The 19,896-nt window shown below is 35.5% G+C and overlaps 1 protein-coding gene and 1 non-coding gene across 2 annotated transcripts; one reads left to right on the forward strand and one right to left on the reverse strand.

Moving 5' to 3' along the window:
* Positions 1-185: 185 nt before the first annotated feature.
* LOC149831753 (uncharacterized) lies at positions 186-18,318 on the reverse strand. Its single transcript, XM_090012207.1, has 2 exons — positions 18,169-18,318; positions 186-873 (listed from the first exon to the last, which is right to left on the reverse strand). The coding sequence occupies exons 1-2, from the start codon at positions 18,274-18,276 to the stop codon at positions 421-423; spliced, it is 561 nt and encodes a 186-aa protein (XP_089868333.1). The 5' UTR covers positions 18,277-18,318; the 3' UTR covers positions 186-420.
* Positions 18,319-18,415: 97 nt separating this feature from the next.
* TRNAR-CCU (transfer RNA arginine (anticodon CCU)) lies at positions 18,416-18,488 on the forward strand. Its single transcript has one exon. It is a non-coding gene; the product is annotated as a tRNA-Arg (tRNA).
* Positions 18,489-19,896: the final 1,408 nt, after the last annotated feature.

A 19,896-nucleotide genomic window follows, 5' to 3' on the forward strand; every position in this document is an offset into this window, starting at 1 on the left:
GTCCTTTGTGAGGTTCAAAGCATTCATATCCTTTCCTATCACCTCCATCCATGTCTTCCTAGGCCTACCCTGACCTCTTTTAACTAATATATTTTCCCATTTCTCCATCCTTCTAACCGGAGCATCATTAGGCCACAGATATTTCTCTAAAATAAAAAAAGCCACAAAGATATGTACCAGCCATATTAATGCAAGAAGTTGGTTTTATCAGTATCACTAGCCCTTTTTTGTGACCCAACAAACAGGGGCATATGTAATCCTTTTCCCCCAAACACAACTACTTTCAGGCCTATGTCATCCTTTTCTCCTTTGAAGAAAACACTACTACTTTCAGCATACTCCAAGATATAAACAGAAGTAACCATTTCCACTCAAATAACAAGAGTTCTATGAGCATTGAACTAACAAACAATGTCCAAATCAGTTGAGATAAACCTTGACATCAATTCCATTGTCAATGAGGGACTGGACCACAGCTCGGATTTTGCCTTCAAACTTGTCGCGGTCCCTAGGTGTGTATGAAGCAGTATAGACATCAGCTTCCCTTGCTCTTTCAGCCAAGATCCGACCAACTGCCAAACAAGCAGGTATGTCACAACGCGACTTGAGAATTTCCTTAATGTCTTTGGAGTTGGTACCCGCAACAGCCACTTGTTTACTGGTCACCCTATGGGTAAGCGATGCAGAAACAAAACGCTTGGATATGAATACATCAAGTGTGAAGGGTTCCATGTATGCTATTGTCCGCTGCTTGAATGACACATGCTTGTAGGGGTTCTTTGATTTCTTCTCCTTCTTGTATGTGTATGGCCGGCCATTGTCATCGTCTACGAAATCTTCCACTCCAAAGAAGCTCCTAGGTGAAAGAAGAACCTGCAAACCACAGCACAACTTACTATATTTACAGCAGAAAAGAAACATCACAGTGCAAAATGTTATAAACTTGACAACTTTGCCACTACATAAAGATCACATAAGAATATACAACCATGCACCAAAAACTTGATGAAACATACAATGTGACGAGGAAACCATAGGAAGCGGTTCATATATGGAAACAACTTCAATCAATAAATTAGACAAACTAAACAATGGAAAGAACCCTTGATCACCTTAAGGGCATGTTTGGTTAGATCACATGAGATTCACTTTATCATTTGAATGAGAAAGTGAATCTCATTTGTATAAGCAGCCAAACATAAAATGTAAGCTGTGAGAAAGTGAATCTCATTTGCCTTTGCAAATGAGAGACTTTCTAATTTGCTTGAGGTTCTGAATCACATGAGACCCCATGTGATTCTAAATCATATTTTAAAAGGGCAGCCGAACCTACCCTAAATGTACACTCAATTAGGCCACCATTCATTATGCATATCAAAAGTCATCCTCAAGCTGGTCACGCATCATGTCCTAGCAGAGTACTTCCCATTTCTTGAAGGCAATCGATTTATTCCTCAACTCACCAAGCTCACAAGATGTTACATTTGTGCATATGATTACCTTATCATTTTTGCATAGTGATACATCATCCAAGATTTTATGTCACCATTCAGTTCCATCAAATTTGTTTAATAATCACTCAATCCATACAATGTTTCACAAAATTTAGGTCCTTGTAACTGAAGAACAAATACTACACTTGTCTTTCATCAATGATAGCTTTTGTAGGCTAAGACGCACTGCTATATTGAAGCACGACTCTGAGATACAGCTTCAGATGCACAGTATACTGAAAAGCCAGAAAATAATAATGTCAGAAGCGCCCCCCCCCCCCTCTCTCTCATCATGTTTGGATGGCAACCAAAAGAACGCCCACCCACCATTTTATTTCATCATATTCTCATCACCCAGTGAAAGCTCTAACTCAAAGAAAGGGCAGACTCAAGACTTAAGAGATCAAAACTCAATATTTTTATAAGATGGGATAGGAAGCAATAAGCTTCAGAAGCAAACACTTAGACATCAAATGCATAAATAATCCAAAAAGGAAGTAATCCTTATGTGGCCAAAAAACCATGCCGCATATTGTAGTCAAAGTGCAGTCAAGGGGCAAACGTATCTGGGAGGATGTCACCTTCTGTACACCTGATCAATGACATAGAAATCGGACCAATAATTACAGCAAGCTTGAGGAAGATCACAAGATAATAAGGCTCCAGCATGATGGGATCTCTGATTGTTGTCTTCAAGTGCCATGATCAGAAACGCTATAGGACTCGGGAAAGCACGCTTCCCCGAAACATGTTTCGGAAGCGCAAAACGCGTCCCTTTAACAAATTTTTTTTGGCCCAATATCGAGAAAACTCAATTCCTATTCGCTTCCCACTCGAATGCTGGGTAGCTTCCCTCTTTGCTTCCGGTTCGCTTCCTAGGTCGCTTCTCTTCTCCCTCCCGAGACGATTTCCGATTCGCTTCTAAGTCGTCCTGCGCTTCCCGCTTAAAATTTTAGAAGTGCCTCACTTCCTGAATCGCTTCCTCGATTGGCAACTCTGGTTTCATCCACTTCTAAGGTAAACAATTAATTAGATACCTAAGAAGAACAACTTTATCTCCATATTTAGCTTCATCTCTCTTTTAGAGAGCATGTATAAGACTTATTTATTATGGTGGTGTTAAAGAAATGCCTCTGGAGAGATACCATCAAATCGCACTAACATGCCTAAAAGCAGAAAAGAATAGGAAACCATTATTCTAGAGGACAAGGTAATTTACTCTATGGAAAAAGGCAACTTACCTTCCTACTTATGGTATACCTGAAACAGTTCAAGGTATATGAAAGTACAAAAATAATGAGCAATGAAACTTTATTATCAGACCCAACGGGTTTGGCACAGTGGGATGGGGCCTAGACCGTTTGACGGACAGTCTAGCTTGGCGACTCCCTGGGGCCGAGGGGTATGCCCTCGGAGTTTTATGCTGACATGGACAGAGACCGTAAGTACGGCAGGCTGAGCCAGTGCAGCTAGGATTCTGTGCCTGGAGTGGTTTCTCCGAGTAAAAAAAAACTTTGTTATCAATATTCCAATAAGTGAAACCATAGGCAATCATTCTGGAATTGCACATAATAAAACTTAAGTGGCTGTGAAACTGCATATCCAACTGACTAACTAATCGAATTAATAAAAACATTGCAAGTCATAAACCAACCAGACATTGCTTGAACATTCCAATAAGACAACAAAGAGGGAAAAAACTACAAATGCAACTTCAATAAAAGGTGGCCATACATTCATTTGTTTGATCGGCAATGAGTTGCCATGACTTAAAATAAAGAAATAACTACCTTACAACGATGTAATGTGAATCTTGAGGATTCAGATTTAAGAACGAATACTCAATGAACATATTTATTTGATCATGACAATACATTCTGAATTGTGTAAGTTAACTGATATCAAGAGCTGCAGATAGGGTTAAGTAGCTGCATCCGAGAAAATGACACCAGGTCTAATATGAAGTTATTTGCAAACTACAAATACAACCTTCTCTTGTGTCAGGCTCTCCAAAAAAGAAACGAAGGGACCACTTTCAAATTAGGAATATAAATTTAAAAATGTATTTAAATCCAAGTAAGGTAGATCCACAAATAATGTTGTACCAATATCATTTGTAGACCAAGCCACAGCATATCCTGATGCTGCTCAATTCCTTAAATCATAGAAAACATTTACAGGACATAGGTGCACTCCCTCCAAAATTCTAATATAGGAGGCAAATGCTTGAGAAGTTCCTTTTTGAATTCTCCCTTGTTGCAATAATCACCAAGTTTATCCTTTAAAGGGAACTAAATTAGTCAATTCTAGGAAGAAAAAGGTCGAAATCTTCAATTTAAGCCACTAAAGCATCAATAACCTCATGCCCACATAAAACAGCCTTTCCCTAACATGCTCAAGCCTTTAACCACAAGAACTTGCTATTTGACTTTGAATGTTTAAATTTTAAAACAATGGATTCGCTGAGTTTAACACTAAGGGTGATTTTTTTTTCTAAAAATTAGGGATCTATATCAAGGTAGAAATCAGGCTTCACACTCCTCCAATAGAGTTGGTAGTCGCGGAAGGATGCACGGCGCCGCAATCAGCACAGAGTGTCCTTCTACAGTAAATGGATCGGACCCCCCCCCCCCCCCCCCCCACACACACACACACCCACACACACAACGGTTAATGTTTCCGCTGAAAAAGGGGGTTGGTTGTTGATTTTGGGGCTCCCTTTCCGGGAGCCCCACGTTTGTGTTACTGCAATGAGCCCTACGAAAATGCATCGAATGTTGCACGTTTCCGTGGAAAGCCCCATCTTTCCACAGCACACAAACGGTCCCTAATGCTTGTCATGCTACACTTCTCACTAACTTCCTCTGATGCTACCTCATGTCCCTCCAACGAAATTTGTTTCTTGAATCTGCTCATTCTTCTTTGAAAAATATAGGACAAAAAGCATTTAGTCATAAGTCTTTTCATATGAGAACAAGTAGTGATTGTTCAATTTCTAGGAAGTGTTGTAAGTATCGTTACTTTTGGGTTTTTGTGTCGTGCCATATTGTATGATGCAGTACGATACGGGTTTGGCGCACTTAAAAAGGACCCGAAACTTGATTTTTAAGTTTTGGGTTTTAAAGGCCTCTTGAGGGCCGACTTCTACATTTCTCTAGAGGTTGTTAGAAGAAAACACATGCACCCTAGGAGCTGTGAGATTGATTTGGGGGTCGATTGGTGCACAAGGGAGAGGGTTTTTGCGATTTTCTTGTATTTCCACTATTTTTCACTCAAGGAAGTGGGGTTAAAGTAAAAAATCTCTATTCTTTGCTTCTTATTGAGTTTTTTTGGGGAAAGATGGCATCAAAGGATCAGGCATGGCAAAAGGAAACTCAAGTAATGAGGAAAAACTGATTAAAAATCAAGTACAACTTCTGCCAAATTTCTTTTTCAGGTGGTATCTCTAGGTTGAAGCATTATTTAGCTGAAACAGATCATAATATGCAAGCATGCAAGTCAAGAAAATTGCCGAATGCCGTGAAATGATAACGCCAACAATTACTTGATGATCTAAGAGGTAAAATACAAGAAAGACAGATGAATAGGAAGAAATGGGGTATGTGAAGCCCTGAAAGGATGTGTATTACGAAGATGATCTCCCTACTTTTGATCCTACAACCCATAGCATAAGATCAAAAGTAGGAAGTTTTGCAGTGAAGGGAAAATGTATAGCTGGTGACAGCAGTAGTGTTGTTGCGGGCACAAAAAGAAGAGGAGAAAAAAAAGAGAAGGAGAAATAAGAAGAGAAGCAGGGCGTTCTTCGAGAGGAGGTAGAGCTAAAGACTCTATTATGAGCTTTTTTCCTTCTAAGACTGCACCTGGAGCGTAGCACGACATTCGTACTACTATGACTCCTCAATATTTAGTTGAGTAGGCGGATGTCACAATTAAGAGATGGTTCTATGATGACTACATTCCTTTCAATGCGGTAAATTCCTTTCATTTTCAGGCCATGACAGATGTCATAATCAGTATCGGGTCTGAATATAAAATGCTTTTATAACATGCTTTGAGAAAAAAAGTTTTAGATGCTAATGTCAAAGAAGTGAAGACATATTGTGATGAGATGAAAGAGTCATGGAGAGAAACTGAGTGTAGCATCATGGCAGATGGGTGAACAAACATATAAAGTTAAGGAACTTGATAAATTTGGGTCTATTGCTTTTGAAGTCAATTGATTTGTCTGATACGCCCAAGACAACACGTATATTAGTCAGAGTTTTTTATCAGGTTAGGCAAAAGGTTGAATCTCAAACTATTATGCAATTTATTACTGATAATGCAACAAATTATAAGGCAACAGGTAAATAACTAACATAAAATTTTGGGTCATTCTTATGCTTACGGACATCGACATGTTGCAAAGAAATTACTAAATTTATTTACAATCATGCATGAGTTTTGATCTTAATGAGAAAGTACATTGGTGGTGCTGAGTTAATTCGTAGTGCAGTTATTAGATTTGCTATGAATTTTTTAACAGTACAAAGTCTAGTAAATAATAGAGCGGTACTAAAAAAATGTTTCCATCATATGAATGGAATGTATATCCCTATGCACAAAAAAGAAAGCCCACATAAATTGTGGATATTGTATTTAGAAGTGAATTCTAGGATTCATGCGTGAAGTTGTTGAGAACAACTATACCTTTGGTAAAGGTGTTTCGATTGGTTGACAGTGAAGATAGACCAACTATGGGTTATCTCTATAATGCTATGAATAAGGCAAAAGAGGCCATTAGAGATAATTTGAAGGGAAGAAAAAATTATACATATCTATATGAAACTTCATTGAACATAGGTGGATTGGACAACTTCATCAACCTTTTCATACTGTAACATATTATTTAAATCCTCTATTTAAATACTCTCCTACGTTTAAAATGAACAGAAAAGTTAACAAGGGACATGAATTGCATCGAAAGGTTGAACCCTGATTATATCATTCAAAATAAAATTCACAAGAAAATGAAAACTTATGATAATGCATCATATGATATGAGGAGACCTGCAACAGTACAAAATTGTGCCACGATGCGTACATGTAATTTATTTTGTTTATTTCAATTTTAATTTCATATTATTATTTAGTTATGATGTTTTCTATGATTGTATATGTTATTGTCTTATTGATTTTTCATTTTTTTTAGACATGTGGTGGGCCAAGATTGGAAGTGATGTTTTAAATTTGAGAACTTTTGTAATTCACACTCTTAGCCAAACATGTAGTGTAAATGGATGTGAGAGAAACTAGTGTTTTTTAGCAAATCCATACCAAAAAAAGAAATAGATTGGAGCACAAAAGACTCAATGACCTTGTCTACCTTCGCTACAACTTACGATTGAGATAAAAGTATATAAAATTCTAAAGTTTATTTGTCATTTTCATGTGTCTATTTAAAGTTTTTTTATATCATTTAAAACCCAATTAATTTTTATTTTTTCATGTCATCTTTTTAGGTAAATCGAAAAGTTATCATCAAGGAGGCACAAAGGGCAATTCGATTCCATCAGTTTGGAGCATTTTGATGAATTGGATGCATGGGTTGAAGAAGAAGCATAAACTTTTTTGAATTAAGAGGACATTCAGTGGATTAACGTGAAAAGAGATCATGAGGTAGATGATGAAGACCTCACATATCTTCAAGACAATGTGGATGTCGAAGGAGGAGAAGAAGATATTGATGATGAAGATTATCATGATAATTGATGTTTTATTAAAAAACTTGGTTATTTAACACTTAATTGTTCATAAACTTGGTTATTTTGTTTTTTTATATATAATATGAAAGTATGAGTCTTGTAGCATGTTCTTAATTGCAAGATATTTAATATTTTGCATTGTTCTTATAAGACATGCATGCAATATTATCTATGATTCCATATTAGTTGATGTTTGATGATGTCTTATGCGGCTCATAGAGACATAGATGCCCCATATGTGATTTTATGGTTCTATTTTGTGCAATTCATTATTGTTTCAGGTGCTATGATTTTGTTTAAATTTTTGCTAAATTTTTCTGATTTTTTGGAAATTTTTTATTAAAAATTTATGGTACGATATGGTGTTACTATGGGCCCGATCGATACGGGTAACAATACAATACTCATTGTTACGACAATGAAGCCATACATGGTACTTCAAGTACAAGGTTTTGATGATGAGCAAGTGGAATCAACTGCATTTCAGCTAAGGCTATGAAGAAATTAAAGAATTCAGTGAAGAATCTTTGAAGACTAGTGTGCATATGTTTAATTCATTAAAAGTCTTAGATTCTTGTAAGAGCCTTACTTAGAGTGCATATTTAGGTTGCATTTCACCTTAAAAGTCTTTAGAAAAACTTTTCTAAAAGAAACTCTTTTGAAACTCTTTTTAAAAAACTCTTTTCTTAAATTTTCATGTTTATTAGTCGACCAATAGACTTATCAGTCGACTAATCCTTTCGCGCCATATTTTCTAAAAAGTCATTTTTGTCAAATTAGTCGACCGAAGGTTTTATCAGTCGACTGGACAGAATGTATGTTTTCTGGAAAATTAGCAGCAGTCGACTAATGGTTTTTCAGTCGACTGAACAGAACATGTGTTTTCTGAGAACAGAATGTTTGTTTTTCAGAAGTTTTTAGCAGCAGTCGACTAAAAGGTTTTTCAGTCTACTGATGATATTATCAGTCGACTAACTTTTCTCAAGTCGACTAAGTTTCAAAAGTTCAGATTTTCAAACGGCTCGATTAACAGATCAGTCGACCGACGATAACTGTCAGTCTACTAATAACTAACTATTAGTCGACTAACTGATGTTTCAGTCGACTAATTTTATCGTTTTCCTGAAACTTCAAAAAGGCGTGTCTTTTCATTTTTCAAACGTTTTGATCGTTCAAAATGGACAGTTTTGACACCCTTTCATACTCTCAACGTATGAAATATTTTAACTATAAATATGAGTGCATTCTACACTCAAAAACATCAAATTCAATAGAATTATATTGAATTACTTCTTGCTTTTCACTCCTATTCATTCAAGTATTTGTTTTCTCACTCACGTGATATTTTCACTTCAGTTTTTCACTCAAATCACTTTGAGAGATAGTGAATTCGTGAGTAGAGTATTTCAACAACCTCAATAGTCAATTGCATTTCATTTGCATTCAAAAAGAAGGCTCATAGGTTGTATTGTAAGTTGTTATTTCTTTTGTGTAAAAAGAAGGACTCCTTGGTGTAAAGGAGTTGTTTGCTTTCAGTAGGGTTGTTACTGAAAGTGAGACCGGTTATGGTCTGTGTGATCTTGTAGTTTACAAGGTTGATAGTGGAAATCTCAAGCTGATTTTTGCTTGGGGACTGGATGTAGGTCGGGTTTGACCGAACCAGGATAAAATCTTGTGTTCTTTGTGTGTTTGCTTTGAGATTTGCAAAATCATTCAATATTTCGCAGAAATTTTTAAAAAGCACTATTCACCCCCCCTCTAGTGCTTGTTGCCTCGATCCTAATGCACTTTCATTTGGTATCAGAGCACAGGTTTGCTATTACTTTGATTTGACCATCATCTAGCATGGCAACTACAACATCTCAGCACAAAGAAGGAAGCTCCTCTGTTCGTCCTCCTCTCTTCGACGGAACAAACTATGGATACTGGAAAGTAAGAATGACAATATTCCTGCAATCCATGGATCTCGATATCTGGAGAGTTGTTTCAGAAAAGTACCAAACTCCATCAACTGATTTCAGTCGATGGACCGATGAAGAAAAGAAGACTGCTTCACTGAATGCCAAAGCCATGAATGCATTATATTGTGGCGTTGAGAAGGTAGAATTCAATCGCATCTCTCAATGCTCTACAGCTAATGAAATCTGGCATACTCTTCTCGTGACACACGAAGGTACGTCAAAGGTAAAGGAATCTAAAATTGCTTCTTTAGTTCATAAATTTGAATTGTTCAAAATGAAGCAAAATGAATCTATATCGGACATGGTAACTAGAATGATCGATATAACTAACACTTTGAAATCCCTTGGAAAAGAATATTCATAAGTGGATTTAGTTAGAAAGATTCTAAGGTGTTTAACTCCTGAATGGGAAAGAAAAACCACTGCTATTGAAGAAGCAAATGATCTCAATACTCTCACTCTTGAAGACTTAGTTGGTAACCTAATGGCATATAAGGTTCAACTTCAAGACAGACAAGAAGAAGAGCCTAAAAAGAAGTCTCTTGCTTTTAAGGCTAATTCTGACTCAGAAAATTCAGAAGAAGATGAAGATGAAGATATTGCCCTCATCACAAGGCAATTCAGAAGATTCATAAAAAAGGGAAGATTTCAAAGAAAGGCAAAGAAAGTAGATTCTTCCATTCCCAATGAAGTAAAGTGCTTTAACTGCAAAAAGGCAGGACATATCAAGAAATATTGTCCTCTTCTCAAAATCAAGCCCAAGGACCAATTCAAGAAGAAAAAGGCATTTCAAGCCTGTTGGGATGATAGTGACTCCTCTTCCGATGAAGAATCAAATGAAGAAGTCGCCAACATGTGTTTTGTAGCACAAGAAGATTCGGTAAGTCAATTTGACTATGATGAGTTATTTGAAGCATTTAATGTTTTATATGCTAAATTTAAGAGTCTTAGTTCTAAAAATAAAGAGTTAAAAACTGAAAATTTAACTCTTGACTCTCAAAATAAAGTATTACTTCAAGAAATAGAAGATCTCAAGAAGGAAAATTCTTGCCAAGCACTTGAGATAAAAGAAATTGGAGTTAGAACCAATCTCTTACAAAATGAAATATTTAGTCTTAAAGAAAAGTCAAAAGATCTTCTTTCTATAGTGACCAAATTCACAAATGGTCAAAAGAATCTAGAAAAACTTCTTGGTTCTCAAAGATGCTCGGTTAATAAAACCGGATTGGGATATAGCTTCTTTGATACTCAAAATAGACCAAACCTTGTGGTGAAAAATCAAAGACATTATTCTCAACCTTTTGTTCATAGAACTAAACTTTCTAGTTCTAATAGAAATGCATCTAGATATGATTGTTCTAGACATGTTTATTCTAAGTCCTTTTATAGAAAGAATACTTATTATCAAAGGAAACCAAAATCCAAATGGATATGGGTTCCTAAGACTAACTCTCATGGACCCGAAAATAGAAAGGGGTCAAATGCTCTGTTGTCTGATTTTGTTGTAGGTACACAACATAAGGAGCAAATGGATATTGGACAGCGGTTGTTCCAAACATATGACTGGAAGGCCGAAGTTATTTTCCACCCTCCAAAATAAGGATGGAGGAACCGTCACCTTTGGTGACAATAACAAGGGAAAAGTGATAGGTATTGGTAATATTGGTAATCCAAAATTTCTCTTGATAGAAAATGTTCTTTTAGTGGATGGTTTAATGCATAATTTAATATCTATTAGTCAATTATGTGATAAAGGTTTTCATGTTTCTTTTGAAAATGATTTATGCTTAATTTTTGATTTTCAATCTAAAAAGATCATTTTTAAAGGTAAAAGAAGAAACAATGTGTATGAACTATATCTAGATGAATTACCCTCTTTTAATGAAAAATGTCTTATTGTTTCAAATGAAATTCAATGGTTATGGCACAAGAGACTTGGACATGTTAATTTTAAAATTATTTCAAAATTATCCAAGAATGATCTTGTAAGAGGCCTACCTAGAATACCATATAAAAAGGATCACTTATGTGATGCTTGTCAAAGGGGTAAACAAATTAAGAGTTCTTTTAAAGCTAAAGATATAGTTTCAACAAAACGTCCTCTTGAACTTTTACATTTAGATCTATTTGGACCATCTAGAATTCAAAGTTTGAATGGTAGCAAGTATGCTTTTGTTATAGTAGATGATTATTCTCGGTTTACATGGGTGATTTTTCTAAAAAGCAAAAATGATGCTTTTTCAGAATTTTCTAAACTTTGTAGAAGAATTACAAATGAAAAATCTACATCTATTATTAAAATTCGTAGTGATCATGGTGGTGAATTTGAAAATGAATCTTTTCTAAAGTTTTGTGATTTACATGGTATATCTCACAACTTTGCTTTTCCTAGAGCGGCTCCACAAAATGGAGTTGTTGAAAGAAAGAATAGAACTTTGCAAGAATGTGCTAGAACCATGCTTCAAGATAAAAATTTACCAAAATATTTTTGGGCTGAAGCAATTAATACAACATGTTATGTCTTAAATCGTGTTCTTATTCGACCAATTTTACATAAAACATGTTTTGAATTGTATTATGATCGTATACCAAAGATCTCATATTTCAAAATTTTTGGTAGTAAATGTTTCTTGTTAAATACCAAAGATAATCTTGATAAGTTTGATTCAAAATCAGATGAATCAATATTTCTTGGATATTCTTCTAGAAGTAAAGCATATCGTATTTTCAATAAAAGAATATCTTGTATTGAAGAATCTCTACATGTTGCATTTGATGAGAATTGTGAGCAGGTTATACCTCTAAGCGAAGAAGCAATACTTCAAGAAGAACCCTTGATAGAGAGTACTTCTCAAGAAAATATTCCTCTTCAACCGGTTTAGAAAGAAGTTCCTAATCATCCACATGAACAAGTTATTGGTGAAATAAAGAGTGGTGTCCTAACTAGAAGGCAGTTAGAAAAATATATTGCAAATGTTGCTTTCATATCTAAATTAGAACCAAAGAATATCAATAAGGCATGTGATGATGAATTTTGGCTTTTAGCCATGTCTGAAGAACTTAACCAATTTACTAGGAATGATGTTTGGGATCTAGTTGATAGACCAAAGGATCATCCAGTAATTGGAACAAGATGGGTCTTCCGAAATAAGCTGGATGAAAATGGTGAAGTCATTCGTAACAAAGCAAGGCTAGTCGCACAAGGCTATAATCAAGAAGAAGACATAGATTTTGATAAAACCTATGCACCAGTGGCTCGATTAGAGTCAATTCGTATGATGCTTGCTTTTGCTAGTTACATGAACTTCAAGTTATATCAAATTGATGTTAAGAGTGCATTCTTAAATGGACACATCAATGAAGAAGTTTATGTAGAGCAACCTCCAGGCTTTGAAAATGAGAAATATCCAGAAAAAGTCTACAAATTGAAAAGAGCTTTGTATGGACTCAAACAAGCACCAAGAGCATGGTATGAAAGACTACGAAATTTTCTAGAACAATCTGGTTTTTCCATTGGTCGGGTAGACTCCACTTTATTTATTAAACATTTTAATTCAGATATTCTTATTGTGCAAATTTATGTTGATGACATAATATTTGGTTCTACTAATGATTCTCTTTGTAAAGAATTTGCTAAGGCTATGCAGGAAGAGTTTGAAATGAGCTTGATGGGCGAATTAAACTACTTCCTTGGACTTCAAATAAAGCAAACTGAAGAAGGAATCTTCATCAATCAGGCTAAGTATACAAAAGAACTTCTCAAGAGATTTGGGATGGACTCATCGAAATCAAGAAGGAATCCTATGAGTACAACTACTTCTCTTGATAAAGATGAAAATAGTAAAAGTGTAGATACTAAGCTCTACAGAGGTATGATCGGATCTCTATTATACTTAACTGCTAGTCGACCTGATATTATGTTTAGTGTTTGTATGTGTGCAAGATTTCAAGCTAATCCAAAGGAATCTCATTTAACTGCAGTAAAACAAATTCTTCGTTATTTGAAAGATACTTCAGATTTCGGTTTGTTTTACCCAAAATCATCTTCCTTTGATTTAGTTTCATATAGTGATGCAGATTTTGCAGGAAGTAAATCTGATCGCAAGAGTACTAGTGGAACTTGTCATTTCTTGGGAAATTCCTTAGTCTCTTGGTTTAGTAAAAAGCAAAATTCAGTATCACTCTCAACAACTGAAGCTGAATATATAGCGGCTAGTTTAGCATGTTCACAAGTACTTTGGATGAAACAGACCTTAAAAGATTTTGGTTTAAACTACTCCACAACAACTATTTATTGTGATAACACTAGTGCTATAAATCTTTCGAAAAATCCTATTCAGCACTCAAGAACTAAGCATATTGAAGTTAGACATCATTTTTTAAGAGATCATATGTTAAAAGGAGATATTTCGTTAAATTTTATTTTCACTAAAGAACAACATGCCGATATCTTCACTAAACCTCTTAAAAATGAAGATTTTATGAGAATTAGGAGAGAACTAGGTATTTGCTTGTTTTTGGATTTATAAAAATGCTGATTTTTGAACAAAATCTCAAAATCGCACTATATTAGTCGACCGATAAAATTCTAATCGACTGGTGTTTTATATTTTGGAATGTATCGCACCATATTAGTCGACCGATATATTTCTAGTCGACTGATGATATTTTTAGAATAAGTCGCACTTTTTAGTCGACCGATAAAGTTTTAGTCGACTAAATTTAAAAAAAAAAAAATTTAAGTGAAGGGACCCGACACCCCTTGGATTTGTTTTAAAACCCGTTTTTTTTTAAAACAAAAGATGCATCGTTTCACTTCGTACCTTTTCGTTTTTCTTAAAAACGAAACCCTTAAACCCCTCTTTCTCTCTTGCCTCTCTCTCTTCCGAAAAACCCTTGGAGTGTCGTTCGACTCCATCATCGCCGGGATTTTCTTACCGTAACAGGGAGACGCCGGAATCTTCTAGCCGTGATCTTGAAACGCCGGAATCCTCTTGCAGTGACTGGCGCATCTTCAAAACACGCCGGAACTCTCTTGCCGTGTTTTAAAATAGAGATACGAGTTAAAAGTCTATTTTGCTTATGCTATTTTTGCCCTTACTCTTTTTTATTCTGACAAAGGGAGAGAAAAAGATAAAGATAAATAAAGATAGCATTACATTGAGATCTTGAGAAAAAGATGATAGCAATTACATTACAGGAGATCTTGAGAAAAAGAAAGCTTTGAATGAATGTATTTCTAAATGCATGAAGAAATGATGAATGGAAATGCAAACCAATCAATATGTGATATATGTGCTTTAAATGTGCTAACTTTTAATGTTTTGCAGCATATTGATAGGGGGAGTAAAATCTCCATCTATGCATCTAAATGCTTTATCTTTGATTAAGTTTGTCATCATAAAAAAGGGGGAGATTGTTACGACAATGAAGCCATACATGGTACTTCAAGTACAAGGTTTTGATGATGAGCAAGTGGAATCAACTGCATTTCAGCTAAGGCTATGAAGAAATTGAAGAATTCAGTGAAGAATCTTTGAAGACTAGTGTGCATATGTTTAATTCATTAAAAGTCTTAGATTCTTGTAAGAGCCTTACTTAGAGTGCATATTTAGGTTGCATTTCACCTTAAAAGTCTTTAGAAAAACTTTTCTAAAAGAAACTCTTTTGAAAATCTTTTTAAAAAACTCTTTTCTTAAATTTTCATGTTTATTAGTCGACCAATAGACTTATCAGTCGACTAATCCTTTCGCGCCATATTTTCTAAAAAGTCATTTTTGTCAAATTAGTCGACCGAAGGTTTTATCAGTCGACTGGACAGAATGTATGTTTTCTGGAAAATTAGCAGCAGTCGACTAATGGTTTTTCAGTCGACTGAACAGAACATGTGTTTTCTGAAAAAATTTAGCAGCAGTCGACTAATGTTTTTTATCAGTCGACTGAACAGAATGTTTGTTTTTCGGAAGTTTTTAGCAGCAGTCGACTAAAAGGTTTTTCAGTCTACTGATGATATTATCAGTCGACTAACTTTTCTCAAGTCGACTAAGTTTCAAAAGTTCAGATTTTCAAACGGCTCGATTAACAGATCAGTCGACCGACGATAACTGTCAGTCTACTAATAACTAACTATTAGTCGACTAACTGATGTTTCAGTCGACTAATTTTGCCGTTTTCCTGAAACTTCAAAAAGGCGTGTCTTTTCATTTTTCAAACGTTTTGATCGTTCAAAATGGACAGTTTTGACACCCTTTCATACTCTCAACGTATGAAATATTTTAACTATAAATATGAGTGCATTCTACACTCAAAAACATCAAATTCAATAGAATTATATTGAATTACTTCTTGCTTTTCACTCCTATTCATTCAAGTATTTGTTTTCTCACTCACGTGATATTTTCACTTCAGTTTTTCACTCAAATCACTTTGAGAGATAGTGAATTCGTGAGTAGAGTATTTCAACAACCTCAATAGTCAATTGCATTTCATTTGCATTCAAAAGGAAGGCTCATAGGTTGTATTGTAAGTTGTTATTTCTTTTGTATAAAAAGGACTCCTTGGTGTAAAGGAGTTGTTTGCTTTCAGTAGGGTTGTTACTGAAAGTGGGACCGGTTATGGTCTGTGTGATCTTGTAGTTTACAAGGTTGATAGTGGAAATCTCAAGCTGGTTTTTGCTTGGGGACTGGATGTAGGTCGGGTTTGACCGAACCAGGATAAAATCTTGTGTTCTTTGTGTGTTTGCTTTTAGATTTGCAAAATCATTCAATATTCCGCAGAAATTTTTAAAAAGCACTATTCACCCCCCCTCTAGTGCTCGTTGCCTCGATCCTAGTGCACTTTCACTCATAACCTTGGTTCTAGGCTTCTAGCTTGGGTGGGTTCCTCCAACAGCCTTTATAGCAACACATTCTTTCCACACTTAGCTTCGTCACCATATTCAAACTTCACCCTTAATTAAGTAATCACTGCACCTTTGGTCTATTCTTCTTTTTAGAAATCTTTTGGATTCCCTCCTTCCACAATGTCGACTGGGTCTCTAGCAGTCAACTTTGTTAAATCTTACAGGTTTTTTTTGTCATTGGCCTAACTAACAATATACATTTTGGAGCTTCAGATACTTTTGCCAACCAAAGTAATTCAAAAAGATGTTTGATGCACAGGAATCCAGCAGAAGTATCAACGTAGGTTTCCATATGATAACCTATTGATCATTTGGACCCCCACTCTGGCTTCTCATCCATTCAACTTGACTTGAATACTCATGGTTACAGACCATATGGAACATAAAGGACGTGTACATAGATGTTTCTAGAATCTAGAGATTATAATTGACATAATAAAGTGGCAAAGGTCACTTTGATGCAACTGGCTCAAATGAGCATCTCTTTACAAGTTATAAGTGTTGTCGCAGACTATGGTAATCTCTATTGTGACATGCTGCTAGCCTATCATGGGGCCAACATCCTACGCCCATGTAATGTCACAAATGATGTCAATGCAATCATCCTGCCAAAATTATGAATAAGCATTGGTTCAGATATATCCAAACGCAAGAGAAGTCCGTTTAAGTAACAATATGCTACAATTTATGTTATCATGCCTATCAAGTGGCAAAGAACCAAACAAGAAGAAATTACAGTGATTTTCTGAAAACAGCAGTTTACCATAATATCAATTAGTAGTTAGTGGATAGGTTCCCTTCACCTTCTTTGCCAAAGTTTTCCTCTGAAGGATTAGATGAATTAAAAATAAAGCATGCTTACCTAAAGTAGCCAATAATGTTGTAAATTTTCAATGTGATACCAAACAAAAGGCATAAATCACTGCCTGCATGACTTTCTATTGGAAGTTCGAAAGGCAGATAAGCTGATATCTTAAACACAAGGATGATCAATGACATCATTTGGTACTGCCAGACTAATATAACAAGGATGATCAATGACAACATTTGATATTACCAGAATTTAACATAACAAGGATGATCAATGACAACATTTGATACTGCCAGAATTTAGCATATCTGGATTTTTACCGAAGTCCTTCACAAGCTGAGCCCCCCCAAACTGCAAACACCAGTCCCCAGAAACGCATCAATTCAAATAACGTATTTGTGAATTGAGAGAGATATCAAGAATTCCCACCACTTCTTAGATTCACAGACCAAATTCGATTGATTGGCCTCTAACTCTTTCTTTTTTTTCAACCAAGAATGTATTTTGTAACTCCTTGGCCCCCAACTACTTCTACTTCATTCAGAATTAACCATTCCAATAGACTCATCAGCCATTCTATCTTCTTCAACGCTGCATATCCTACACATTTCCTATTGTCTCATGCTTCTCCATAGATCACGACACCAAGCCATACCGTCACAAATATTAGCTCTTATAGTTTACAAAGCACACAATCATCTCCTAAACAGCGAAAACTAATGATCAGAAACCATATTCCAACGGAATCTTATAACCAATCAGACCCAAGCACTTGCTCTGTTGCCAATAGCCGTAATATAGGAAACCATATCCAATACTTTCACTTGGAGATTCCTTTCAATGACTTGTTATACCTCCCTTGGAAGAACTGGGTAACTAAATAAGTATTAAGTATATCAATCTTGGACATACTTGACATAAGTATTTAAGACTGTTTGCCACTTAGAAATCTTTTGATCCCATCTTCATAACACGAACTGAAGTTAGGGTTAAGCAACCAGTTCGAATACTTCAGTAACGATATTTCTCGGCAACCATATTCATATTTTAGAGCAACCGTTACAGAAATGAATAAAAAGAAAAAAAAAACGAAACCGACAAATTCGTTGGCGCCCATCCTTGCACAACCATTGTGTTTCTTTCTCAATGAATGATTAACACAGGGACAGAGTTGGGTAATGCAAAAGGGTTAAAGAACCAATGATGGGTAGTCCACCAAAGGAAGGAATGAGGAACTTGGGAGAATCGGAAACCATACCTGCCCATCATGGAAGCCCCTTGTGGCAAGAAACAGAGAGGATATGGCGCCTTCTCTTGAAGTAAGACGCCCACCGTTCCATGCGTTTCTGACAGCATTCCTGAGCATTTTCTTCCAGTAGCCAGCTAGATTAAAGCGAAGGTGGGTATTTTGACGGGAGAGGGAGAGGGAGAGGGAGAGAGAGAGGGAGTTGGTGTTAATTTTTCTTAGGTTAATAAAATTTAGCAGGACACTGTAACCAACAAGAGCGCCTGTAGCTCAGTGGATAGAGCGTCTGTTTCCTAAGCAGAAAGTCGTAGGTTCGACCCCTACCTGGCGCGATCAATTTTTATTTTTTATCTTGCTTGGTTAATTGTATGTTTATGAGCTCGGCACGCTTTCCTAATGAATTACTTTTAGTCTGTTAGAGAAAAAGAGCGTGCTGAGCTTGTGAAACTTTAAATTCTTGATATTTATATAATCTTTGAAAAATATGCAGAAATCTTGATTTTCTATTCTTTAGGGAAAGAATGCACTTGGTTGTAAGGTTGGGCTCAAGTTCATTATGGGGAGGGGGGTCAAGTCTGGCTCGAGTAAGCTTGATATGATCTACCTTGTTGTCTTTTTCTGAAGCAATGCTCTCTGCATTTCCTTTCTTGATGGTTCATATATGGCATTTAATTTTTTGGTGTTTACTTCAACAGCTCAAACAGAAACACCAGGGCATCCTTGTTTTGACATGGCAAGCAGGATTGTTCCATCTTGTATCATAAACACAAGCCAACAAAGATGTTTGAAAAGGAGTCACAATGATTCGTGGACTTGAGGACACACAATTCGAATTCTTGTCAAAAAGTTTACATTTTTTTCCAAAAATGCGACACTAGGACACAAATTTTGGTTTTTAATGAATAAAAAACTATTTTTGAATATTTTAACAATAAAAACAAACTTTTTTATTGAAATAAAATTTAAATAGAATAAAATATTATTTAAAATTTATTAAAATAATATCATACTTGTCAGTGTCTGAGTCGGCATATCCGAGCATGTATGCTCGTGTCACCAGGGACACAACCAAATGGCGTGTCCCTGTGACAGTCCATAAGGACCCTTCTGGTTAGATGGCTAGGCTTAAGGTGTTGAAGGATGCCACACGTTCCATATTTGAGGTGTACCTCCTTGGACTTGAAACCAAAACAGTAGGGTCTCTGGTGGGCAAAGGCAGCTGCCCTGGCGTTTAGCTAGGGTTACTGAAACTCCACTTACATGTGGGAAATTCGTTTCCCAAACCAGAAACCAAGTATTTACTAAACTTGTGGAAAACTTCTGAAAATAAATGGAAAACTTGTTTCCTATCAAGTGAGAAACTAGTTTCACATTACATGGAAAACCTACTTTATGTGTTCCCTTATTTGGAAAACATGTTTTTAGTAGGTCTTTGGTATGTTTTCTTTAAATAATATTTTTTTTAATGAAAAGTTAAAATATGTGCTAATGTAGAGGATGAAATGGAGAAATTTCAACATTTTATGCAAGTACATCTTTTTTTTATTCTATCTAAATCTAGGTTGCATTTAAATACTTTATTTATGATATTTAATATTTTATTAAATGTAAGATGATTATGCAAGAATATAACCAACTTTACAATTAGCTTTATAGTTATCAATGTAATCATATATTTTATAAAAAATAATTTATTAATTCTTGCTATTTATCATATTATTAGTAAAGAAGTAACGTTTT

The sequence above is a fragment of the Nuphar pumila genome, chromosome 7 (assembly GCF_984573655.1).
Source record: "Nuphar pumila chromosome 7, dmNupPumi1.hap1.1, whole genome shotgun sequence".
Classification (NCBI taxonomy): Eukaryota; Viridiplantae; Streptophyta; class Magnoliopsida; order Nymphaeales; family Nymphaeaceae; genus Nuphar; species Nuphar pumila.

What these genes read in the sequence shown, in the direction of transcription:
- LOC149831753 (XM_090012207.1), bottom strand. Translation starts at nt 18,276, where the DNA reads ATGCTCAGGAATGCTGTCAGAAACGCATGGAACGGTGGGCGTCTTACT. An exon ending in GGGGCTTCCATGATGGGCAG is followed by an intron (nt 874 to 18,168) that starts GTATGGTTTCCG and finishes TGTGGTTTGCAG; the next exon opens with GTTCTTCTTTCACCTAGGAG.